Source organism: Parus major, chromosome 28, assembly GCF_001522545.3.
Source record: "Parus major isolate Abel chromosome 28, Parus_major1.1, whole genome shotgun sequence".
NCBI classification, from domain to species: domain Eukaryota; kingdom Metazoa; phylum Chordata; class Aves; order Passeriformes; family Paridae; genus Parus; species Parus major.
This window is the reverse complement of record NC_031797.1, coordinates 2323777-2349507: the sequence shown is the minus strand read 5'-3', so window position 1 is coordinate 2349507 and position 25731 is coordinate 2323777. Positions and strand designations below refer to the sequence as shown.

At 42.2% G+C, this 25731-nt stretch overlaps 1 protein-coding gene across 4 annotated transcripts in view; it reads left to right on the top strand.

Annotated features, from left to right (window-relative positions):
- ARHGEF18 (Rho/Rac guanine nucleotide exchange factor 18) overlaps positions 1-24977 on the top strand; it is a 48382-nt gene extending 23405 nt beyond the window's left edge. For 2 of the 4 annotated variants that reach the window (XM_015651884.2, XM_015651888.2), the window contains 20 exons: positions 1290-1353; positions 4248-4392; positions 5134-5246; positions 5407-5547; positions 6008-6258; positions 6973-7098; positions 8312-8429; positions 9191-9439; positions 10258-10334; positions 12099-12277; positions 12656-12747; positions 13057-13245; positions 13903-14034; positions 15040-15155; positions 15553-15609; positions 16109-16156; positions 16718-17185; positions 17839-18163; positions 19849-19971; positions 20064-24977. In XM_015651884.2, coding sequence (XP_015507370.1) covers positions 1290-1353; positions 4248-4392; positions 5134-5246; positions 5407-5547; positions 6008-6258; positions 6973-7098; positions 8312-8429; positions 9191-9439; positions 10258-10334; positions 12099-12277; positions 12656-12747; positions 13057-13245; positions 13903-14034; positions 15040-15155; positions 15553-15609; positions 16109-16156; positions 16718-17185; positions 17839-18163; positions 19849-19971; positions 20064-20224 — 3174 coding nt within the window. In that variant the 3' untranslated portion in view covers positions 20225-24977. The remainder of the gene's footprint in view (positions 1-1289; positions 1354-4247; positions 4393-5133; positions 5247-5406; positions 5548-6007; positions 6259-6972; positions 7099-8311; positions 8430-9190; positions 9440-10257; positions 10335-12098; positions 12278-12655; positions 12748-13056; positions 13246-13902; positions 14035-15039; positions 15156-15552; positions 15610-16108; positions 16157-16717; positions 17186-17838; positions 18164-19848; positions 19972-20063) is intronic. The other 2 variants (XM_015651889.2, XM_033520122.1) reach the window with 2 other exon arrangements.
- Positions 24978-25731: the final 754 nt, after the last annotated feature.

Here is a 25731-nt window from a genome sequence, read left to right as displayed (position 1 = left end):
AGAGTGCTCAAACTTATCACTTTTTTGGGGAATATAGTTTAATTATATGGTACCTTAGAATGTTTTGCCATCTCAAAGCTGATGGAAGAGCATGAGGGATGGAGGGGAATTTGGTCATAACAGTTGCATATTATTTCTAAGCTGGAAAATGCAGAATAAGAGATTTTATTTGGGAACTTGATGAACTTGGTCTTGCAATACTGTTTATTTTTTATCCCTGTCACTGTGGTGCCTGTGACTGCATGTAAGGTCTCAGGTTGATTCACACAGATGTCTATCTGTTGGGTTTTTTTGTTCTGGTATTGGTTTTGAAAATCATTTCCTCCCCCTTATAACTAATAATACTTGAGGGAGTTTTAGTTTGTTTTAACCTGCAAGTGCTGATGAGTTCAGAGACTGATAGTAGATTAGGGAGTACTGTGAGGGGGAAAAGAGAGAGCAGAACAGCTCAGACCTGAGCAATTAGAGGTTAGAGGAAGTGTGTTCAGCCATTGGTGATATAGAATGTAACTCTTCTGAGGGCAGAAATGTTCTTGTGGGGGTTTTGATATATAATTCTGAACATCTCAGGGCATTGTGAATTTTCCTTTCAAACTGAAGAATTGACTTGCTCTGGTGCTTTCATTTCTGCTCTTCACCACCACCCAAAACCTCATGGTTGAATCAACCCTGACAAACCACTCCTGAAGAGAGCAGGGAGGGAATGGTGGCACAAAATGGGGTGAAGAATTCAGTCAGGAATGGGAACCCCAAAGGGAAGCTGCCCAAAAGCCATTTGTTATAGCCTGTATTATTTATTAATTTCTTTGCATCTTTGATAACTTGTATCTCAATAGTTTTTAATATCCTAGTGTTGTATGAAGGATGAAGTTTAGCAAGGATTACCAAAGATGCAATTTGAAATGGACATTCTGAATTTTGGTTGAAAGTGGCTGGATTAGTTTAGTCAGTATTGCTAGGAACTAAACAACAGCAAAGTGAAGACTGTCAATATGAAGGAGTTGCTTTTGTTTCATAAATTAATTATCATAGTTTTAATTCAGCTGTAGTTTCAGTTTTGGTTCTATTTCAGCCTGATTTATACTTTGTGGAATTTAATACAAAGTCTTAATGTCTATATGTCATTTGTCTGGCACATGAAAAAATCAAACCTGTTATTGTGTTAAATCTTTTATATTCTCAGTGAACATCTTCACTTACAGTTAATACTATAGGATAGGAAAAATCTGATTTATTTTGGACTGAAAGTTTGGTCTGGATGTGTAAGAATATTGTATTTTTTCCTATAGCAGAAAGATTTGCAGCACAGACCTTCTGGATCTCCACAAAGTTCGCCCCAGTGCATTTCCCCAGGTTTGTACTAAAGAATGATTTCTGTGCTCAAGGCTTATCTGTTCGATTGCATTTTTTTTCTTTAATATGTTTTAAAGGCTATACATGGTGTGTTATTGAAGTATAGAGAAGGTCTCTTTTAATAAGATGGTTTCATTTTTTTTTCTATTGGGAATGGCTTAGAGGCTCCTAGCAATCTCCTGTGTGTTTTTATCTTTTTATCTTTTTATTTTTCTTTATACCTTCTTGCTGTGTAACCTCAAAATATCATGGTGAAAAGGGATCAATAAGCTCGTTTTTCATTGATTGTCTATTCTCTGGCCTCTGAAAAGACTAGAACTGTGAACTTTGTTTTACATCAGATTTTCATAATTGTCTATTTAAAACTTGCCTGCAGCTAGTGGTTGCTAGAAATCTCTAAGACAAGCTAGCACTAATGGTCTGAACATAAATCTTGGTTGAAACAAAGTGAGGAAAAAGGATCTGGGAGGAAAAAAGAACAAGAAGAAAGAACATCTGTAGTGCAGCACAGGCTTTGAAATATCTTTTTGCTCCTGGAAAAGACCATCCCAGTCATGGGTGTATTAAGTGGCATTTTAATTTTACAAGATGTTACAAGGTCTGCATTAACAGAACAGGTGAGTGTCAAACACAGCTGACTTGGATGTCTGAGCATCACTTTGGGTGTTTCAGGTGTTTTCAGGTACCATTTGCATTGCAAGGTGTCCTCTTCATGAAATGATTCTTCCCAAGAGGCAGCACAGGGGATAATTGTTATACGGAGATAAGTGGCTGTTTGCATTACCCAGAATGGGTCTGTGCATTTAGGAGAAAGTGCAGAGACTAAAATAGGAAGCAAGGGCTAATGAAAATAGGAGAAGTTGTCTGTAGGGCTGGTCTGTGTGAGGGGAGCAGCGATCGATGTGGGGCACAGCAGTGTGCAGACAGTGCTAATTGAACTCAGAAAATGGCTTGTGGGCCGTGCAGACTCTGCTAGGCAGTCAGTACTCATTTTCCTTAGTCAAAAGCAGAAGCTGGAAATTAAAGGAACAGCTAATAGCCTGGACATTGTATGTTGTTAGCCACAGCATAACCCTGCAGACTGCAGTGCCTGGCAAAAAACTCCAAAGATACTGTCTCAATATAAAAAAAAAATTAATTTTAAGAGAGGTATAAACTGTGTTATGTGTCCCTATCCCTCTCCCCTTGTTTTGCCTGTGGAGATTTTTAAGTCTTGTGTAACTGAACTTTGTTCCTGGCTTGTGGAGCACAGAAAGAGAACTTGATGGCAAATAATTTCAGTACTTCCCCAAATGGAAACACTGGGACATTGGTTATTAAGCCTTTGTTTAAGAAATCTGACTGGGCAAATCTTTCAGATATTTAATTTGTCTCCTTTTGGGGCTTGGAGTGGGTGGAAGGGACTCAGTTTACCCAGTTTGTTGTAGACTGACAGTGTACTGTGTGTGTAGCCAGGAGGTTTCTAACCCAAACAGGTTTTGGGAGAGGTATTTCCAGCAGGAAAAGATATGGTGATATAATTTCTATTAAATGTCATTGATGACACCTCCCTTGTGGCCCCAAAACAATTCTTCTGTCAATGAAGATGAAATGAGAGACAAGCATGTATAGAGCATGGGATATGAAAAAATGTGGAAAAACCTGTTTCATGACAAGAGCCACAAATACCTTGATTTAACTGTGCTTCATTGAGCAAGGCAGAAGTGGGAGAGAGAATTATTAGTGAAGGTACACTGAGGAGGGTGGGCTGAAAAAGGGGAACTTTTAGGGCTGGGTGGACACCAATGTTTTTACTAGAAAAGTGATGGATAAGCCTTATTTGGGAACTGACGGCCCCTTTGAATTGCTAAAGCAGCAGCCCCCGGTCCTGGAGCAGCCCTCTGGACATGGGACTGGGAGAGGAGCTGGGTCTGTCCCTGCAGTGACAGAGCCTGGGGTTCAGGGATCCCTGACATCCCACTCCCATGTCCTTAAAAGCTCTTTGAAAAAGGGCAGCTACAAACCTTGTCAGAGATCAATTCTAAAGATTGTCTGGCTGAGTTTTCATCTTTGACTTCCCTAAAGTTCCTTTTTTAAAAGGATGTATTTTGTCTCCCGTTCCTTATCATTTATTACAGACATTAGTACTAAATAATTGTATCCATTTTTTATAAGTCTATTACAGGCTTCCATGTATTGTGTAATAGTGATTAAAGTTTCAAATATCTTTCCAGTTCACAGTCTGTCTAGATTTAAAAAGCATTAAAAAGCTGCAGTATTAAAATTAAATTTAGCTCTGGTATCTATTATGTGCAGTGTGTGTGCATGCAGATATAAATCACTGTGGGCAATAAGCATCGCAAAGAACTTGTGGGGTTTTTTTCTGTGATCTCTGATTTTTCTTGTTTGCCATGAAATGTTCTGTGCCCTTATACGGTGGGGTGTGAATAATTGTGTGTAGGTTCTGGTGTTTTACTAAAAGAGAAGATACTTTGCAATTTCCACACTAAATGGGCACAGTAGGGACCAATTTCCTGCACTTCAGACCTGCTGATTTAGCCAATACAGTAAGTTAAGTGGCAGCTTTACATTTCTAGAAGGATCACAGGTAGTATAAAAACAGAGCATCTCTGGGGCCACTTTACTGTGCCAGGTCTGAGGGCAGCCAGTGGTGAGCATGGGGAATACAAATTCAAAAAGCAGCGGCAGAAGCAATGCGATTCCAGCTCACCCCGAGCTGTCTTTTTGTGGTTCCTTTTCAAGAAAATGGAATGAGAATGTTTTTTTGGACAATGAGCTCCTCACATCCAAGATCCTGTCAGTTCTCCGGCCGCATTCCGAGCGAGGGCTGAGAGCAGGCGAGCTGCAGTGCACGCCTCATTTTCTGAGTACCAATTCCATTTTTGCCTCTTTAGCCACTTCTCTGAAGGAGCAGCCCCGAAGTCTTCTCCTGGGACCGGATGGCACCCCAGCACTGTCCCGGAACCTCGGGATGACTATCGCCCAAAGAGGACATTCCCAGCCTTCACTGAACACTGCTGGAGCTGTTAATAAATTTGGGTGAGTAAAATGCTTCTCTTCAAACCCACTGGCTTCAGCTGCCCCCCTCTCCCCTCCACAGTGTGCAAAATAAAATGAGAACTCACATCGTGTTTTCAAGCTCAAAAGTTTCACTGAGCTTTTAATTCTGAAAGTTTTTTCCCTGAACAATGCATTTTATTTTCCTTTTTTTTTTTTTCTGTCTTTAGTCCCTCTGTCCTGTGTCACAAAAGATACTGTATAAAATAGTGCAGTATTTGGGTGTTTCTGTCTAGATTATGGTTTACATGGACGTATTTGTCTTGAGAACGGCTGTGAAATTCAGTGATCTTGTCTAGGTTGGGCTGGTGCTGGCTGGTGTAGGAGGCAGCAGTGTTTTAAATTGCTGAATGCCTTCATTAAAATAGTAGGCAAACTCAAGGCTATCTGCTGTTTTAAGTAGCTATTTACTTTTGATTTGCCCCAGTTATGCTCCCTTCCCAGTGAAAGTGCCCTTTGTACTCTGAACTGGCTGTGGCTTGTCACCTGGTGATGTCCTTGTAAACTGTCATACCAGAAGTTACAAGCTTTGCTCATGCTGCTCTAATTAAACTGCAGTATTTCAGCGTTGGAGTTGCTAAATTGATCTAACTGTTTAAAGAGCACAGTGATATTTATTTATTGTAAGATAATTGCACTATAGTTTAGGAAAGATGTTTGTTAAAGAAGTTGGATTTTTTTTTTTATTTTAATTGTTCTGGTCTAATTTCTTTGGCCATTTAGGCTAATTTCAGGAGACATGGATGAAGGGGATTCAGGCTTTATAAAATTTAAGCAGACTTCAGATGACGTTGTCTCGCTTGCACCTTCAACAGCAGACTCCATTTTTCTGGAAGGTATGGAATTTCTGTGCTTTTCAGGATTGTAATACAACTTCTCCCACGGGTTTGAAAGCAGCATCAAGGTGGTTTTGCTTTTGTTGTTGTCACTGATGGTAAAGAGGGATATGGTGAGAAGCAATTTTAGTAATTAAAATTGAATGTGCTTTTGGTCTAGATGCATATTCTGTGTCCCTCCGGAGTGAAATAGAAACAGATGCTCATGAGTTTGAGGCAGAGTCTTGGAGTGTTGCAGTGGAACAGCCTTATGCAAAAAGGCAAAGGAAAGACATTATAAAAAGGCAAGATGTCATTTATGGTAAGAGCACTTGTTATTCTTAAAACTTCTTCTATTTCATAGTGCCACTGTTGTGAAACAAAGCAGAAATGGTTTTTGTTGGTTCCCATTTTGACTTGTGCTTGAAAGCTAAAACTGAATGAAGGTTTTTGAGTCTGTTACCTGCATTAATGTGTGTAATTCCTTGTGTGAATGCCTTTAAGCATCCTGTGGGTTTCAGTAGGGCTCTGTAAGTGGCAAAGCCCGGCTGTACAATGAGGGAACAGCTCAACTGCCACTGGGAGATGTCCTTAAATAAGTAGGGTCAGTTGCTGCTGGTTTGGGATATTAGCAAGGCAAATTTAAGAGCTTCACATGAGTGATGCAAAGACTGTAGTGAAGGGGATGATCGTGGCTTTCAGAGCCTGGTCTTATGTCTCAGTGCTCACTGCACAGCACATAAATGACTTGTGATTTTATTTCTGTGCTTCCCCTTGCCCAGAACTAATGCAGACTGAAATGCACCACGTTAGGACACTGAAAATAATGCTGAAGGTATACTCCAAAGCCATGAGAGAGGAGCTGCAGTTCTCAAATGCAGTCATCAACAAGCTCTTTCCCTGTGTGGATGAGCTGCTGGAGATGCACGGGCAATTCCTGCTCCAGCTGAAGGAGAGACGAAAAGAATCCTTGGAAGAAGGCAGTGACCGAAATTATATAATCCAGAACATTGGAGACCTCTTGGTAAAACAGGTGTGAATTAAATCCTACCAATGATGTTGACACTATAAAGCTTTTTAAAAGCTACCTGTGAGGGTAAAGTTGTGTGATGCAAAGATTAATTTCATCCTGGGTTTATGGTTCTGTTCCCAGTTAATATGGGAGCATGACTCCCAGGAATATACCTAGTCACAAATAACATGAAATGGTCATTAAATGTTCTTTGGGCATGCACATATACATGCTGTGGGATATGTGACTTGTTTGGTTCTATTTTTTATCTGTTCCAAGAGTAAAATAACATATTCTTGGTGTCCATTCCAAACTTGGCTCTCCTTCACATAAAACCAAACTTCTTTGTTCTGATCTTTTAAAAATATAGTCAAGATTCTTTGAGCTCATGGCAGCTTTAGCACCATGCTGGCATGGAGTGGATGCAACAATTTCGATCATATATCATTACCATATTTTCTTTTTCCTTCAACTTTTACAGTTCACAGACTTTTTAAGTGAAGAGGTCCAGAAATCCTTTTAAAAAAATTTCATAATTACAACCATCATATAATATTTGGTTATCTTGTGGTATTCCAAGCCCTCACATGTCACACTGCATAAATCTCATTTCTGGTACAGAAGAAATTGAAATACAGGAAAAATGTCTCAGAAACCATGTTAAACCTGGGGCTTATAGTGTAGGTAGGTTTACTCTGAATGATTCATGTTTTTCATTCTTCTATTTCCAATTAGTTTTCAGGTGAAAATGGGGAGAGAATGAAAGAAAAATATGGTGTGTTCTGTTGTGGACACAATGAAGCTGTTAGCCATTACAAAGACCTGCTCCAAAGCAATAAGAAGTTTCAAAACTTAATAAAGGTAAACAGTAACCAGAAATCTCCCATTCTGACTATGTAAAATATACTTCACTGCTTTGGGCTTTATTTTATACTTGAAGATCTCTCAAATGTGAATGAGCAGGGTCAGAGGCATATTCTCATTATTTGGGTTATGAGCTTCTTGTATTTTGGATCTTTTGAGCTATTTGGAGACAAAAACCACAATTAGTAAGTGTTACATTTGAGGCAGGCTCTTGAGAGCATCTAGGACTGGGGAATAAAGTATTTGTTCTATTCAGGGCTCTGTCCTGCTGTGTGGCCATCAGGGTAAATTGGTTTGTTAATAAATTAAATCAATGATAAATGCTGTTGATGAGCTGCTGTAGGAAAAGCAAGGACTCTTAGTCTGGTTTTGCTCACACCATCATCTTTCCAAACCCAGAGGATTGCCTTCAGGGTGGTTTGCTGCACGCTCTAACGTGCAGTTAATAGGAAAGGCTGAAGAGACACGGCCCAAGTGTAAGCTGTAACCTGAATCTCAGATGGCTTTGCAGAGGCCTAAATATTCTCATTTTCCAGTCACCAGTAAGTGATACTGTGTGAACTTTCCAGCATAGTCTGTACTTACAGCTCATCTTAGCCAGGTGCCTTGAAAATGAGAGCCCTTCACTTCCAAGGAACTAAATCAGTGACCAGAGTTTTAAAACATGTGGCTTCAGTCCTGGTAGAAAAAGATCTTGGTAGTGTTCTCCTGCTGTCAGGTGTGTGCTGTACCTGCAGTCAGATTAACTGGTGCTTTACAGTCCTTCCTTTCAAAACAGGAATGTGTTTCTGTAGGTCAGGCTATTGTGGAGCATGCAGTGGTAAAATAAACACAAAATTTCTTCATTATTGATCTAATTTGACTGATAGGTGGTTGGGTCAGGTTTTAAAACCACAGAACTTCTCTATGTATTTAAGGTCTGACCCTGTTACAAAGTTAGCAACAGGCAGTCAGTTCAGATTTGGAAGTTTCTTTGATGGACTTCACATTTAGTTAACAGTAGTTGGAAACAATACCTAAGATATTTTCCTGTGATAAAGGCAACTTTTGGAATGTTGTCAGGGGTTTTGGTTTAGTAGAAGAGTGCAGATAATTTCATGGTGCCGTGCCTAATGTGCAGAAGTGTTTTAGGGCAGAAAGCCTGTGAATGGAGAGGGAATTAGAAGAGCACCATACACAGGGGGTGTGACAAGTTTGTCTTGTTTTCTAGAAAATAGGGAACTGCTCCATCGTGAGGAGGCTGGGTGTTCAGGAGTGCATCCTCCTGGTCACCCAGCGCATCACCAAGTACCCAGTCCTGGTGGAACGGATCATTCAGAACACAGAAGGTGGGATGGTTCCTGGAAGCCTCACAGTTATCTGTTGGCCCTTTTTCTGCCATGTTGTGCATGTTCTTACCTCAGACAGGCTGTTTGTTACCTGCTTTCTCATTTCTGATCTGGCTGATGATGCCGGATCAGTCTCACCTCAGAGGGTCAAGAGAATCAGAGAATGGTTTGAGTTGGAAGGAACCTTAAATCTCATCTCATTCCACCCCCTGCCATGGGCAGGGACACCTTCCACTGTTCCAGGCTGCTCCAAGCCCTGTCCAGCCTGGCCTTGGACACTTCCAGGAGTCCAGGGGCAGCCCCAGCTGCTCTGGGCACCCTGTGCCAGGGCCTGCCCATCCTCAGAGTGGGGAATTTCTTCCCAATATCCCATCAAACCCTGCCCTTCTTCAGCTTAAAGCCATTCCCCCTTTTCCCAAGTCACTCAAGGCCCTCTCTCCATCTGTCCTGTAGGTTCCATTCAGTCCACACTTAGATCACTCTGAAATTTCTCTTCTCCAGAACAATCCCAATTCTCCCATCCTCTCCTCAGAGGAGAAGAGCAGCATTTAAAGTCTGCAACCACAAACCCATAGCAGTTAAACCTGTCAGTTCATTAGCTTTTCAGAGCTCTAATTAAATATTTTTATTAGGTTATTAGAGCTCTTAGAAAATATTGTTAGATGTCCAGTATGGAACCCTTATGCTAAAATATGTTTGGATGGCTCATGTCTTATATTCCAAAGTCGAAAATGTAGCTGACTGCTTCTCTTTTCCCTTAGCTGGAACTCGAGATTACGAAGAGCTGACCCAGGCCCTTGCTTTAATTAAGGACACCATTACCCATGTAGATGCCATGGTAAATGAGTGTGAGAAGGGGCAGCGACTCAAGGAGATCATGCACAAAATGGAGCTGAAATCATCTGGGAAATGCAAGAATGGGCTTTTGTTCCGGAAGGATGACATGGGCCAGAGGCGGCTCCTCCTGGATGGGATGCTGTACTGGAAAGCTGCATCAGGGAGGCTCAAAGGTACAGCACCAGCAAGGGCAAAAACACAACTGGGAAACAAGATTTATGTTGTTTGTTTTTTTTTTTTTAGTAACTGTTTATTACTGATCGATTTGGTATAAAATAAGATGACAATAACCTGCTTGTTTAATAGGATATTGGAGGAAATAGCACTTGTTCTATTCTTGGCTTGTCCAATAAGCATCTCTATAATGGTGCATGATAAGTTCCTTATGCTGTTTGCTTATTATCTGGCTGATCTGGTTCCCAATTCAAGGGGGAAGTCTTCAGATGGATGACAAAGCTTTGAGTCATCCTGACTTAGTCTCCTGTGGAAAGGCATTATCTTGTGCGAGCTCTGCTTCACACTTTGCAAAACCTGTGTCATGTCAGCCGCATGACACTTAATTCTGCATTTGCCAGAAAATCAAAGCAGTGGCCATCAGGGAATATTTGAGCAGCTTCATTGCTCAAGTGTTCAGGGAGAAGCTTCAGTGGCACAGAAAGTGCAGCCAGGAGTAGGTGGGACTCTGAATGGCTGCAGTTCCAGAAGAATCTGCTGTTGAGAGAGACATGTTCCCACTGGAGTGCTGGAGTCCATGTGTAGGATGTCTGTGTGGGTGTTCTCAAGCTTTAAATGAGCTCTGTTTAAATCAGCTGGTTCTGCATGGTGCAGCCTGGCTGGGGACAGCCCAAGTGGAAGGCAGTAATAGACCCAGTGGTGACATCCTATTCCCTTGCCTGCAGGAAATATAAGTTAAGTGATTTTTGAGTCTGGACTGGTCTTTCTGCTTTAAAATATGACTTTCCATCCTTTTTTTTTTTGTCTCTTACTGTAGATATTCTGGCAGTCCTGCTCACTGATGTACTGTTGCTCTTACAAGAAAAGGACCAAAAATACACATTTGCATCTGTGGTAGGTATTGTTCTCTTTATTTAATACATGCACTTAGAGGATTTATGAAAGTGACAATAAATACAGAAAAAACACAATTAGGGATGTTAGATACTTGTTATAGGAGGTCCAGAAAGAAAATTAAGTGAATAAGCCAGCCAAGTATTATGGAATCAATTTTTCTGAAGCACTTCTGGTACCTGTTGAATCCTTTACCCCCTCTCCCAGTGTAAACCAATATTTCCTTTCATTGGCCAGTTGTAGCTGCCACATCTCCTGTGTTTTTCACTGTTTCTCTTCTTGTGCTGTGACTTTCCCTTTCACTGAACTTTGTTAGGCTGAGATTTTGTACAAGTCATGGAGATGGCACATGCTAGAACTGTGCTTTGAAAAACACTTGCAAATAAGTCCTGCTTCTGTTTAGCGTGCAGGTAAAGAATCTGCCATCTCAGGGACATGGTAACTGTGGTTGTAGTGCCCTGAGATTTACTAGGGGCAGAGAACTTTCCTGAAATACATGGAATAAGCACTAAATGCAGGTGTTATTACTGCAGCACTCCAGAACATTCAGTGAATTCACTTGCTTTTCTAGGGCATTTCCACAGGTGTCCTCAGAGAAGTTAATTTGTACATTTTGTCCTGATCTAGTTCACTGATGGCTGTCATAGAACCTGTAACAGAGAAACTATTTTATATAATTGTTTTCTTGGATCTGCTTTTTTCAAGACATTAACATTAGAGCTGAATTCTAATGGCAAAAGCTATTTTGGTGTCCTCAGGGCTATGCAAACAACTGCTTTTCAAATTACCCTTCTCCTAATGCACAGAACAGGGTGCTGTGTGGTGGATTTTTTTCCCCTCTGGAAACGTGCTCTACACTTAGAGTCTGACCAATTTTTTTGTATCTTTGTATGTATACAGTTCATTTGAAATTTAATATCACTTCTCCATAAATAAATCAAGTGAGGGAGCAAATGGATCTGCTCAGTGATTCTGTTTTTCCAGTGACCTCTGTTCATGGCTGGAACTGCAGTACAGCTGCTCAGAGAAGATGGCAGAAGCTGGTGTTCCTGGTGTTTGCTTCACAGCTCAGTTCTCTGTTCATGGCTCTAGATTATTCTGTGAAGGTTCAGCAGTCACAAAAGCTGCTTTATCCTGGGAAGGAACTTTCTAGGCTTCCTATGTTGGAGCTGTGCTGTAGGAAGCCTTGACAGGTTTTTAGTAACGAATATCCCTCCTGTAAATGTGTTTTCACTGCAAAGGCTGACAGCTAATCCAGTTAATCCTCATTATACAATACACTATCTGTCACCTGGTGTCATTTTTATCAGGGCCTGGCACCCTCTAACACCTCTGGTTTATTTCTTTTGTAGCCAACTTAAAACCATTAACATTTCCTCTTGTTCTGTCTTTTCACTTCACAATGTGACATTAAGTTTTTTTGTTTTCTTTTTCAAATTTTTGGTTTGCCTCCTTTTGAGCAAAATTTTTTGAGCCTGGTCTTGATTTCTGGGGCTCAGTGGGAATCTTTAAATTGCCACAGGCTTTGATGTTCAGTCAGGTATCAAGACCTCTTGTTTTTGACAGGTACATTCTTCATTCTGTGTTTTCATTGATTGTAAAAAAAATGACAACATCAAAAGTGTCATGTGAAAAGATCAGAGTTATCTCATGATGTTACAGCTCCTGGTGGCTCTGGATAAATAGGAATAGGGGGCAGCTAGGAAACACAATTCCTAAAGGACACAGCTAATGTACTCCAATAAATGGTATTTTATTTTACAGGACTCTAAGCCACCAGTTATCTCTCTACAAAAATTGATTGTGAGAGAGGTAGCTAATGAGGAAAAGGCAATGTTCTTAATTAGCGCTTCCTTAAAAGGACCAGAAATGTATGAAATTCACACCAGCTCCAAAGAGGAGAGGAATTCCTGGATGGCACACATCCGCAGGGCTGTGGAGAGGTAAGGGAGGAGGGAAGGCAGGAGGGTGTGATTTCTTGTTTGTCTTCTCTTCACAGCACTCACAGGTGTAAATTTATCCTTAAAATCTGTTTGACTCTCCCTAAACTTTCTTTGTAAGTCTTCAGTGTGTAATTCTGTTTGTGTTCATTGGGAAGAAACCACTGATGAAATGAAAGCTGGTCAAAGACTTTATCCTGCTTTTATTTAAAAAAAAAAAAAAAAGGCTCACTGATGTCAAATGCAACAGGGCTTTGGAAAAGGAAGATTGACACCTAGGATAAACCACAACTGAGGCAAAAGCTTCAAGTTGAATCCTGAGATGGTTTTAAATTATCTCACATGCAAATCAAACATAAATCTGTCTTTCCCTTTGGACAGCTGTCCTGATGAGGAAGGAGGATCATTTAATGAACCTGAAGCAGAGAGGAGGCTGGCTGAAGCAAGAGCTGCAAAGTTAAAAGATTTTCAAGGTAATGACTTAGTTATATATTCCACAAGCTGCTTCTCAGCATTATTTGTGATTTATGGGTGTCTAATTCTTTATCAAGATATGATCAAGTTTCTCCTTCACAAGACTTTCAAGGTGGTGTCAGATTCTGTAGAAATAGTGGTTAAAGAAGTCTAATAAGCTTTGTCTGCTCCATAAGTTTTCTCCTTTACTGTTAATTATATCTCTGCATTTGATGCTCTGGCCATAAAATGAATGATAATCTCCCAAATTGAACACAGTTCTGTGACAGTGACAAGGAAGGCAGGACTGAATTTGTTTCTTCCTTCAGAGCGTTTGAACATGAAAGATGACCTGATTCTGCAAAGTCTCACTGAGAAGCAACAGATTTATCTGGAGATGTCTGAGGTGAATGGCTTTGAAGACCATTCCCAAGGATCTCGAGCCAGGCTGCTTCTTCGGGGGGATATCTCAGAGAATCTGCAAGGAGAGGCAATTCTGAAGTCTGCAGTGACTGAAGGTGAATGGAATGTGGGAATGTGTGAGCATTCACTCAGGTGCTGGGGTGGGGATAAGCACCCAGGATCTAAGTACAGGCCCTGAAAATCATCCTGTAATAACATAATGCTTTTATGTAACACGTTCAGACTTCCTCATTCTCAGAACCAATCTGCAAGAAAGGTCAAGTGCATTTCTGGGTTTAGGTAGGAGACCTGCACAGCTTGGGTTATTTTATTTTTAAGGATCAACCAGTGGAATTTTAGGATGAGTCTGTTCAGAAAGGGTAACAGAGTGCTCTAATAATACACAGTCCTGAAATGTAATATTACAGGAAGGTTATCTGTTAAAAACAGCCTGTCTAAAGATAGTATGTTTAGAAAGAAAATAAACCCAAACATAGTTTCTATTTAAAAAAAAAAAAAAAAGAAAAAGAAAAAACAAACACTCTGGGTTTGATGATCTTAACTTGCAGTTAAGGAAGAGCTCATCTTCATATGAAGAGCCTGTCATGCAGAGCTACTCACAAAGGAAAATTCTTCTGTACTGCAGGACATCTCAGACTGCCTGAACTTTTAGTGGACTTGATGGTTGAAATGTTTTTTTAGACTCATTAGCATCATAACTTGTATTGCTGCATAGACATGGCTGTTTACATGACATGTTCTTCTCTCCCCAGCTGAAAATCTTCAGGATTTTATCTTCACTCACTTTGGCAATGCATCCTGTCAGCCTGAGGATGGCTCAGGACTCCCCAGGAGAGCAGAGACCTTTGGAGGATATGACAGTAGTCCCTCAGTTTCAAGTAAAAGTAAGAAAGGGAACATTGCACATTTTTCTGATCTTTTTACTGTGGTTACTGTACAGAGCATATGAACAAGGAATTGTGCTCATGTAAGGAAGCTTCACCAGGCTCTAAAAAGGAAGATCAGAGCAAACCTCCACCCTGTTGGATCTTTTGCTCCTGATACCAACACTAGAGAGCAGAGTAGGGCTCTCAGTGTTATGCTGAGGACATTACTTTATAATGGCAATTATTTTATAAGGGCAATTCTTTATCATTACTTCAGTTCCACACAGAACTCTAATTTTGTTAAAAAAGAATACGCTTGACCTGAAAACCTAGAAAATTTGCATTCAGCTGTTTGCTTGCATTATGTCATGAACACTGTTTTCCACTTTGTATCTGCACAGTCACTAGAGGTTTGCTGAATCCTTAGATAATATGAATTGGCCTTTTGGCACAGATGATTTATCAGTTAATTAATAAAATAAGAGGAAAGACCAGATACTATTTATCTCCATTTTTGCTTCGTGCATTAATTGAAAAAGCAAATGTCCCTTATTGCATTGGTTGTTAATCTCCAGAACACTTCCTGGTGTCTCTGGAAGGCTCCACACATCTGTCATGTACTTTTTACAAGAGGGGGTCCATCTCCCCTTACCTCCTTCCACACTCAGAGGTGTTGCTGTGACTGTAGTATTCCTGCTGACCAGTATTCCGTGTCATGAGCTTGCAATTCTGGGAGCTGATTATTTTCATGCAGACGTTGTGGTTGCTTCACTTAAAATAGCATAATGTAATTTGAACTTACCCTCCCTGTTTATCTTATCCCAGTCTTCTCAAGTTTTTAAACTTTTTTCAGCAGTCCTATGTGTCGCTGTTGCCTGATCTTCCACTTGGGATCAGCATGGAGAAGCCATGCAGTTGCATTTTGGTTCAAAGTCACCATGTTTTCCTGCTTGCTCTGACACTTACTGAGTTATCCCAGGCCCTGTGCTGGTGTGAGCTCTTCATGCTCCTCTCCTCTTTCAGGTGGCAGGAAGAACAGTGGTGGTGACCAGAGGCAGTGGGACTGGAGAGGCCCTGCACTGAGTTCAGATGTGCAACTCCATGACCTCTCTTCTGATGCAGAAGAAGGATCTCAAACTGTATGTTGAGCTTATGAGGGATTTAAATGCTTTTCTTTGTTCCTCATCATGATAGCGGTGCAGGACAAATCTCACAAAGTTAAAAGTTCTCATACTGGCAGGGCTAGACTGGAACAGCTTTGTCTGTAAAATAACTTGAGTATTAAGGATGTTTTGTGGGGCAACTTAGTAGCTCAGCATTTGAGAGGCAAGGCAATTCAGTTTTCCATTTGCTCATTTGGTGCTGTACAATTAACATGGGCTTTAATCACTGCACTGCTATTTCAGCTTGGCTTACAAATTCAGTATTTTTGATGTATGTCCTTCAGTGCATGGGAGCAATCCCAGATTTTTTCTGGCAGCACTGCCAGTGCCCAACAAGTCTCCCTAGCAAATGTTGGTTTTGTCTCCCTTACAGAGTGATGGGACAAGGCTGGATGACAGCAGTGGTTTTCAGCCCACCATAGAGTCTCAGGTATGTTATTTCTGCTGTTAAGAAATCCAATGGCAAATAGCCATCGTATAATAATAGCATGTAAAATCCAGCCAAACCACCTGCAAAACTCAGTGTTTGTCATGTCTGTGGAACCCAGCACATTAACAGCTCACTGGCCAAACTTGCCTCTGAATCCCTGTGAGGTCTGTACCTGTGCAGTGATTCAGTGCTGGGGCACGGGAGGAAGTGATGGTTAAATAGTTCAGGTGAAGAGAAGATGATGACTTCTTGGTGGAATCCCAGGGAGATTTGCTGGGCACTGATTCACATCTGCATAAGAGTAATAAACTGAAATTCCTTGTGCCTGCATACTGGCTTTTGCTATGCTAGAGTACTCTTGTGGCCATGCTTCCATTGTGTGGGTTTTTGTACAGATACCATGGATTATTTTCACTGCTCAAAAATAAATTTAAAAAAAAGCCTAAAGCCTCAAAACAAAGCTCTGCTCAATTGCCTAATTTTTTTTCCTCCCCTTCAGCTTGTCCAAAGGATACAGACACTGTTACAGTTGCTCTTCAGTCTTCAGGTAAACCACTATTTATTATCCAAGAGTTCTGTTAGGCATCAAATGTAGTAAAATTTATGCAGGTGTGGAGGGGAGCTACCTTGAAAATATCCCCTGAAGCTGGAGTGAAGTGCAGAATTTAGACCTGAGACTCAAGGAAACTGCCTAGTATTTTGGAGGAAGTGTTAGAGCTGTTGTCTTAAGTAATTATTTCCTTTTTCCTGCTCACTTAATTGTTTTCCTGCTTTGAGCTCTGTCTGCTCTCAGTGCTCATTGTTCATACACATGTGTAGGAATTAGTTGTTTTTACTGTTACCTTGTAATCAGCAATACTTTGACTGTTTTGATTCAGGGTAACAATTCTAGGTGCAAGAAATGTCCAATTTGACACACATAAGCATAATTTCTTTGTTTGGCCATCTTCAATATCATGTCAGTCACCATGGTCTGTACAAGCTGGAATTAAGATATCCTCTGGAAGAAAGATTCTGTGACCTCAGCTGGTAGATGATGTTGTCTCCTGCTCAGCTGTGCATGTTTTTTGAACCTGGGTGCCTAATGGTGGGTTTTTATCCCCTGCAGGCTGTGATATCTCAGCAGGACAGCTACATCGAGGTGCAGCGAGCCACCATGGCAGACCGGGAGAAGCAATACCGGCTGCAGTCCACCCGAGGGAATCTGCTGCTGGAGCAGGAGAAGCAGCGCAACTTTGAAAAGCAGAGGGAAGAGCTGATGAACGTCCAGAAGCTCCAGAGCCAGCTGAAGCTGGAGCAGCAGCGCCTGGAGCGGGAGAGGAGCCGGCAGCAGAGGGAATTTGAAGTGACGGAAGCGCGGCTGCAGGAGCGCGCGGAGGAGATGCGGCAGCTGCGGGAGAGGCTGAGCCAGGACAGGGAAGAGCTGGAGAGGCAGAGGGAGGCCTATCAGCACGACCTGGAGAGGCTGCGGGAAGCCCAGAGAGCTGTAGAGAAGGAGAGGGAGCGCCTGGATCAGCTGAAGAAGCTGAAGAAGCAGAACACAGTGTCGGGCACCTTCTCCCCTGAAATGGGCCAGGTATGGGATTGGTTTTCTCACTTCTATTCCTAATAACCCGCTTGTTTCTGGGTGAAGGTTGCACTTGCTGCAGCACCAGCCTGGTTTTGCCTTTCACTGGGCTCCTCAAACAATCACCTCAAGTAGCTGGTGATGGCTACTCTCTGAAAGATCAGTTTTCCAGTTCACCCAGATGTCTGGCAATGAGAATATTTTTTAAAAAGATGGAGATGGAGAATAAGTTATGTTGAATTGTGGCTGACTGAGTAGTTTTCTAATTCAGGAGTTGTCCTATTGCAGGCAAGTGATTGCAGAAGCTGTGCTACATCAACAGCATTTTGTACAGTTGATTTCTAAAAACATTTCTTGTGTTATAAATTTGGACGTCTGATTAAATTGGTTCATTGCAACTTTCTGGAAGTCCTGCTTTCTCCCTGCTCTGTCATCTCCCCATGCAGTCTGCTCTTTCCTGGGTGCACTCTTAAGCAGTTTGGAGCTGCTGAGGTTCTTTTCAGTGTCCAAGGACTCTTGCTTTTCCTTCTGTTCCCCAGGAACCTTTAGGCTTTGTCCACCCTGTTCTGCTTTGCACTAGAAAGTGCTTGGTGGTCTCTCCTCCTTGTGCTGGGGAGGGTGAAAATCCCTGTTTGACTCAGAGTGCCTTTTTCCTCCTGCAGAGCCAGATGATCAGTCACTCCATCAGCTTCAACGGAGAAGGGGTGGAACCATCTGCAGCTGGCTCCAAATCCTCAGTGAGAGTGAGCTCTGTGGCCGGGCTGGAGTACCTGGAGCGGCCGGAGCTGGTCCGCAGGGACAGCACCACCCTGGAGAGCCGGCCCTCCCTGAAGAACGAAGTGCCAATACATCTCCTGAGTGCAACCAACCAGATCCAGAAACCAGCTGCAGTCCAGCAGCAGATCCCCACCAAGCTGGCCACCTTCACAAAAGGCAGCAAGGAGAAAGGTGGCAAGAACAAAGCATCTCATAGGACAGACAGTTCAGGTATGTGGGATTTCATTCTGATCTCCACCAGGATCACAGGGAGACAGAACCCTGTAGTTAAACCTCTGAATGAAACCTAGAAAATAATATGCTACAAGTTAATAGTGTGTTTGCTACAGTTAACATCTCTCAAACTCCTAAAATCCTGTTAGGAGTTCCATGTCTATAGTATTTAAATTGGAAATATAACCCAAAGGGATAATGTTGAAAATGGAGTTATGTATTCCAACACAACAGAATGGTGGTGAGAGATTGTAAACCTGGATGTAAAGTCTTCATGCCTAACTGTGGTATTAAAGAAAAAGAACAAAAAAAAAAAAGCTGCTGTGCATGAGTAAAATGTTTTGAGGCCAGCTTAGCCTTTTCTTGCTGTCTGTCCAGAGTTGTAGTGGCATCAAATGCAGTGCTTTTCTTAGCACCAGTCAGTCATTAAATACAGATCTCCAGGCCAAAATTGAGATGCTGTGTATGTTGTAGGGTTGAAAGGGGCTAATTTTGTCACAAATAGAAGCAAGTAAAAATGTAGTCACCCTGTCCCGGTGTAATTTCTGCTTCTAACTGCTGGGTACTGGAGTAGTGATCTTTGCCAATGACAGACACACTAAAAACCATTTTATCTCTACCAGTTAAAGTAGCCCCACTGCCAGCATAGGGGAATGGCCTGTAATTTTAAGTTACAAAATTATCTTTTTAGCATTGTGCTAGATTCATACTTGGCAAGCTTGTCCATCAGTCTGCACTGCTACAGAGAACTCGGGGCCAAACCTGACAGAGAGAGCAGGGGGAGTGGCTTTGGCACATTGCAGGAACATCTGTCTCTGTCGTGCATAAAGTTTAGTGCCTTTGCAAACTTGCTTATGGTTTTGCACATTAATGTAGCCTGTATTCTCTTACTCTGCATACCAAATGCTGGTAATATAAAGTTCTAATGCCACATCTCCCTAGTTTATTTTTAATAGCTCTTACATAATGGTCTCTGCAGTGGAAATTGACTTAATGGTGTTCTTCTGTAATTTATATGAAAGGTATAAACCACAAATATATTGGTCTCTGTTCTCTTGTGAGCATTAGTGGGCTTCATGCTTGTTATGCCCATGTGTAGATCTTAGAATAAAATGGAACAAAACTTTCTGTACCAGAGGCAAAACACTGTGTACTGAATTTGGGTTTTGTAACATGTAAGGAATGTGTACTGAGAGAGAGAAGTTCTTTAGATCCAGAATAGCCATTTCATAAACTGCTTTCATTGTTGAAACTAAGAAACTGAGAGGCTGTAACACCAGAATCAGTGGGCTGTGCTGTTGAGCAGCTGTGAGACAGATGGAGAGCAGAGACAAAGGTTCATCACAGCTCTGCATGTTAGAAGTAGCACAAATGGCCATTTGCTATTTCATTTCTACAGACAAAGATTTTTTTTCTCTCTGCTGTGCTTGAGAGAAGCAGAGCAGCTTCTGGGTTTTAAATCTGAGATTGCCAGGGTGTGCCAGTAACTGAACTAGAAGTCTCAAGGAAAAGTATTCATAGTTTAAACAGCTGAAAAGAAAATTCAGGTAGGATCAGCTCTTTGTGGTTTTGCAGCTTTCTTGGGTGTGTAAAGGTGTCAGTACAGTGGCCCCAGCATGAAGCAGTGACACTTGTGAAGTGCTGCTCACCTCAAATACTAAGTCATGAAATGTTTCCTTCAGCATCTGTCGATCAGAAGCAGCTGCTTCCCCCCAGGCTTGTTGGACGAGAGGAGGCTGTCCTGAGAGGCAGGCGGTCAGCAAGTCCATCCCTCCCAAGCAGCCAGACCACTGCATTCCAGCCAGGTACGCCTTGGCCAACCTGCCTGTCCATGGAAGTGCCTCAGACTCTCTCTGCAGTCTTGTGAATATGTCTTCTTCCATTTTCTTCCCTCTAGAACTGTATGGCCCTACAGATGCTCAGCCCGAAGCACTTTCATCTGCCTCAGCGACCCTCTTCAAGCCCAATAACGTTCAGGTCCAGCCTCTGGTGCCCTCTCAGCCCAGCCTGTTGAATGTGCAAGATGATACCAGCAAAGAAGATGTCATTTTCTTTTAATTGTTTCCATTTGAAGATGCATCACCTGACACACTGTTTCAAGAGCTCAGGCCCCAGTGTGCACCATGGTGGAGACCAGACATGGATGTTTTCTGATCCCTGCCCAGTTACTACAAGCAAGGACCAGACCAGGATTATTGTCCTGCTTTGTTCGTTTCTCTGCCATCGGCTCAGAACAAGGGCACAGTAGTAACAATTTGCTTTTAAATTCTCCAGTGTATTGACACATGGCATGGCTATATCAATTCAGAGCATGTTAAAATTCTGACATTTATTGTAATGTGCTCTTTTTGGAGAATGTAACTGTTCATGGGCACCATCTTGTAAATTGTTATCGGTGATGTTGAACCACCCAGATTTTTATGTAGAAAGGTTTAGTAGTAGGCCCCAAAATGGCTGCAAATTTTTAAATCTGTTTTCCCAGGTCCAGGTCAGTAATGGGTTGTGTGTTGGTAACCAGGTGACAGCAAGCCAGTCCCCTCCCAGCCAGGTGTGCCAGGCACTGTGAACCCAGTGGCACAATCTCCGTGGCCAGGTACAGTGGAGGAGAAGGTAAGATGAGCTTCTGACAGCGTCTTCAAGGGGCAGGAGCTCCGCCTGTTTGTGGAAGAGAAGGGTTGGACATGTAAGAATTCACAATGAGGATGAAGAGTTGGACTGAATGCACATTTCATTGGCCACCAGCGTCACTGGGATCCTGTCTCCCTGTTGGGGACAGCAGTACAGGTTCTCAGGCAAACTCATGAGTCGGTTCAGAAGGAACTTAAGAGACTTGGATTTTGTTCTTTGCTGAAGACATGTCTAAGAAGTGTTTGAATGCAGTAATTTATTGTCTTGTTTAATCCTGTTTTCTGCATCCTTTATTTGTCTGTTAATTTGTTGGGACTTTACTCCCAGTACCAGAAGATATCAAAGCTGCTGTTACTGCAGAGACTTCTCTGCAGCATTGTGTTAGGAATGAAGGGAATAAGAACTGTTTGGTTTTAGAATTAAAAATAATTATGATAAAAAAATACTCTTAGCTAAACCTGTGTTTAGCTTTCAGCTAAACCAGCTTTGATACCTCTTGTGAAATGGGTCAGTTTTTGATCATGGAATGGTGGAGACATTAAGTGTTCTGCTGAAAAGGCATTATTTCCTTTTGTAGTAATTTGCACAGTCATTTTTTGTTGTGTTTTTTGACTCTGTGTCTCGGATTCTTTTCCCACCCTCACCCAAGGATGTGTGTTCTGGTGTGTGTTGAATGTGACTGGTCAGATAATGATGCACAGGAGAGATTGTTTTGGGGTATTGTTACAGAATTAAAGGAATCAGGATCTTGTAGCTTAAAATCTTGGATAAATACTCTTCAGGACATGATTGATAATTTTTTTTTTTAATATCTTTAACTGATTTAAAGTGACTTTTGCAGCAGTGGACGGAAGGCCTGGTCAGTTCTCCATCCAGTCTCATGGCAATGGATCCAGTGGTGTTTGCCAGTCTCCTCAAATCACTGAGCTGTCCCTGTGATTAGGCCCTGTGTGGTGTTAGTGATGTCTTTAAGGTCATAACTTCTCTTTGCTTGAGAGTTTTAAAATTATTTCAGTAGTAACAGTGCAAGAAACTTTATCAATTTTCAGCAGGAAACAACAGCAGTTAATATTTTCAAGTAGTGGTAATTTGGGTTATTGCCTTCAGATAAGAAATGAAAAACCCAAATTTAGTGGTAGAAGAAAGGTAAGGTACAAAATATTGAATAGGTCTTGGACAAGCACATCTGCTGGAACAGTTCTTGGATTTAAGGGTCTTTTTCTTTTGTGGTGCTGGTACAAACCTGAGGCAGTGGCACTGAGTTCAGTGAGAGGAAACTCCAAACTGGCTCCTTACCAGATTGGGGATGTTCCCTCAGCCCCCAACAAGTGAAATTGGACACACTTGGCTTTAATAGCAAAGGACTGCGTGGTAAATCAGCATTGCAGAACCTGGAGTGATTGTCAGCAGGAAACAGTGGGACTATTCCATGATTTGGGTTGTTGGGATACCATATCTTTGGTGATCAGAACAGAGTTCCACTCCATATTCCATTTTTGCATTCCAAAAAGTTAGTTTGGAATGGAGGGGAATGCTTAAAAGCAGTGTAGCTCCTGATCCATGCAGCAGTGTGGGATCCAGCAGCTCTGTAGGACTGGCACTGACTTTTCCACTGGGTGATGTGCAGACTTCAGTCATCTCTGGTCCCCTGGAATTTCCCCTGGAAGCACACAGGGAAGCAGCAGGAATGCACAAGATGTTCTCTCCTTCATGATGTGGTTTGGGCCACTCCTTGTGAAAACTCAATGCCCCCATTGCCTTAAATTACCAGGTTTTTAGGAGTTGTAGCCCAAAGCTAAGTTGCATCAGTGGAGTAAATCACCTCAGCCAAAAAGGGAAGTCAGTTTTGGTGCTTGGAAGTAATTTTTGGAAACATTTATTTAGATTTATTTTGTGCCTGTCCTAAAGTATGGGAGGGAGTGTTGGAAGGGCTGGAGCAGCTCATTGGCTGCTTTCTTCTTCTGTGCAATGGGCAAATTTGAATATAGAACAGTGACATGTAGAAAATGAAGTCTGCAGTGAGGTCCCATTTATTTTAATGCTTTAACTTAAATGTAACTTCTTTAATATTTCTTGTCAGCAGTGCTTGAAATAAGTTTTGGCTGTTAACAAATGGACACAGGCCCATGACAGACCAGGCTGTTGGGTCAAACTCCAGAAGCTTCTTGGAATATGGGTCTTCAGTTTGTAACTGAGAAATGAGCTTAGAGGTCATTCTGTGTCCTCAGTGCACGTGTCTGGCTGCAGCTGTGTTTGTGAGACCTGTTTGCAGCTGAGCAGAGACGGTGTCTTCTGTCACCTGGGTCAGCCTGGAGAAGGTTTTGGAACTTGTGGGTGCTGTGATACCTCACTGCTACCAGAGCCTGGGCAGGGGATCTGTAGAAGGCTGAGGGAAGCAAGTGAATTATTTTCTTATAATGAATATGACTTTCTTTAAATTAATCATGGGTTTCTTCACTTGTGCAAAACTGAATCTGTGAAATTGTTAAGAAATCGCTGCAGTTGAGTGAACTGATTTTGGACTCTTCACTCAAATCTTGTTCCTAGAAAAATAACTCTTCTAGGTAAATTAGATTGCAAAGTACTGCTGTGTCCTGGGCTAAGTAACCTGCTATTGATTCTGAGTCACATCCTTCCTATTGGACTTTTTGATCACTTCAGATAAAACTTTCCTTTTAAGTGATTTGTGAGGATTAGACAGTTCAAAATTCTGTGCCTCCCAGGTGCCTTTTGGCTTCTTTCTGAGCTGGGGTGTGGAGGAAATGCCAGCATGAGCTTTGAACTGCCGCCATGTTTGCTTGGTGTCACAGCCTTAAAATTATCAGCATGTTTGTCCTTCAGTATTGTGATGTTGCAATGTAGAGGCTGTTTCTGTGGTTCTGATTTCAATTTGAACTCTGCTGTTAAGGAGGCTTCCTCTTTCTCTTCCCATCTGGAACGTGGACGTTCCGTGTTCCAGGCTGAGGATGCCTCCGTGGCCACTAGTGCTGAGCACAGCTGCAGTGTGTGTGTTGTGGATGCTTCTCTAGTTTTTAACTGTGCTGTCTGTGGATTGTAGCTGTGGCATGTCCCACGAATCGAGATCGCTGATCATCCCCCGGCGTGGGGCAGAATTGGTGTTCCTAGAGTCGCTTGCTCATCCAGGTACTCGCCTTCCTGCACAGCTAGGAGTCATTCGAAATAATTTGCAGGCAGTTTTGTCTTTCTGAGTAGTGATCAGATGATTCTGCATACATGGAGCTTGGTGTTTGTCATTTGCATTTACAATGAGAGTCGAAACTTAAACTAGGAAAGGGTTAAAAATACTTACTTCATTTTACTTCTAACTCTGCGGAATGGGAGCCGAGGCTCCCCGGTGCTGCTCAGTGGAGTCCCTGTGTGTTGTGCCCCCCATGCAAGGGAGTTTGGAGATTTTGTTGTCTTCCCCAGCAGTTCTCACATTTACCAGGAAACAGATCTGCATGCCAGGTTACACAAGTGCTGTAGGCAAAGCAAAGCCTTTCCCCTGCTCTCTCTTCGAGACCAGACCCAACATCTTCGTAACCACTGGCGACTTCATCGTCCACCATCAGCACGTTCCTCTTCAAACAGCATGTGTGTGAGCTCTGGTTCATAACATTTGTGCCATGTTTATAAATCAGTTTTTTATATTTTTGTACTGAAAGAAATTGGAGCACTTTAGAAAAGTTGATTTCAAATTCCATTTCTGTCTGTAGCCGGAAGGAGATCTCTCATGGGTGTAGATCCTGTTGGTACAACTGCGTGCATCTCACTCAGAGCTGTGAACTCTCTTGACGCTCTTTAGTCTTAGGTCTGGTTTCTAGGCCCACCTTGCACTGTAAAGATTTAATAAATAATCATGGTCCATGGTTAAATTGACCATTTTGTTGGGGAAGAGTTTGGTTTTGTTTTTTCGTTAGGGTGTAAACATTGTAAATATTTCCTTTACTGTTGATACTGCAGTAGCAACATCTTTGTAGTCTTTATTTTATTTGTAAAGTTGATGGTTAAATGTTAATATTCTGTTGAATTGTGCACTCTTGATTAATTGTAAACATGATCTTAGCACACCAAATGATGATTTTTACAATGATTGCAATGTTTCTCCACTGAAGGATTTCAGAGCTGCAATAGGACTGAAACCAACTTCTAGCAATAAAAAAAAGAACATTTAAAAACTGTCTGCCTTTATATCTATGTAATTATTTATTGCTTTTTGTTTGAATGAAGATCAAAGCAGCTGCCACTTCTCACGTGCTTCTCATTTTCTACCCTGGACAGAAATAATGTGCCACAGGAACAAAACTGACGCTTTTCCAAAGGAGAGGACGGAGCACAGGGGGTGTTCAGTGCAGAACACAAATAGCTGCAGCCCTTGGCAGTGAGTGAACACCTGAGGGAAAGATCAGCTGCTCCCAAACATCTGAACTCTGCTGCTGAGAGAGAGAACTCGCTGAAGTTGCTTACATTAGCGTGGAGGTGCTTTGCATGGTGCCAGCCTGAGACATGCCTGGCTCTGTCCCAGGCAGTATCGGTTCCCACTTGGAACAAGGATAACAAAAATAGAAACTTTCTCCCTAGTGCTCGTGCCAGTTTGGCAGCCCTTGCTGCCAGCACCATCCCATAGCCTGTGGCTGGGGCTGCTCTTCCCAGCGCTGCAGCAGGCTGAGTTTCCTGCTGAAATCCCCACTGCTGGCACAGCTGGCAAGCAAATCCAAGAGCTGGAACCTCCAGTCATTTCTAGAGAGGAGAACAGAAGCAAAACCAGGGAGACAGTGGGAGAGCTGGGTGCTTGAGAGATTGGTGCTCTCAAGGAAGAGGGAGAGGTTTATCAGCAGAATCCTGCACTGCAGCCAGGCTGAGGAGAACCCTGAGCCAGGGGTGGTGGCAGTGCCTGAGGTGTGGTCTGCCTGTCACTGCCTTTGGGGTTTATCAAA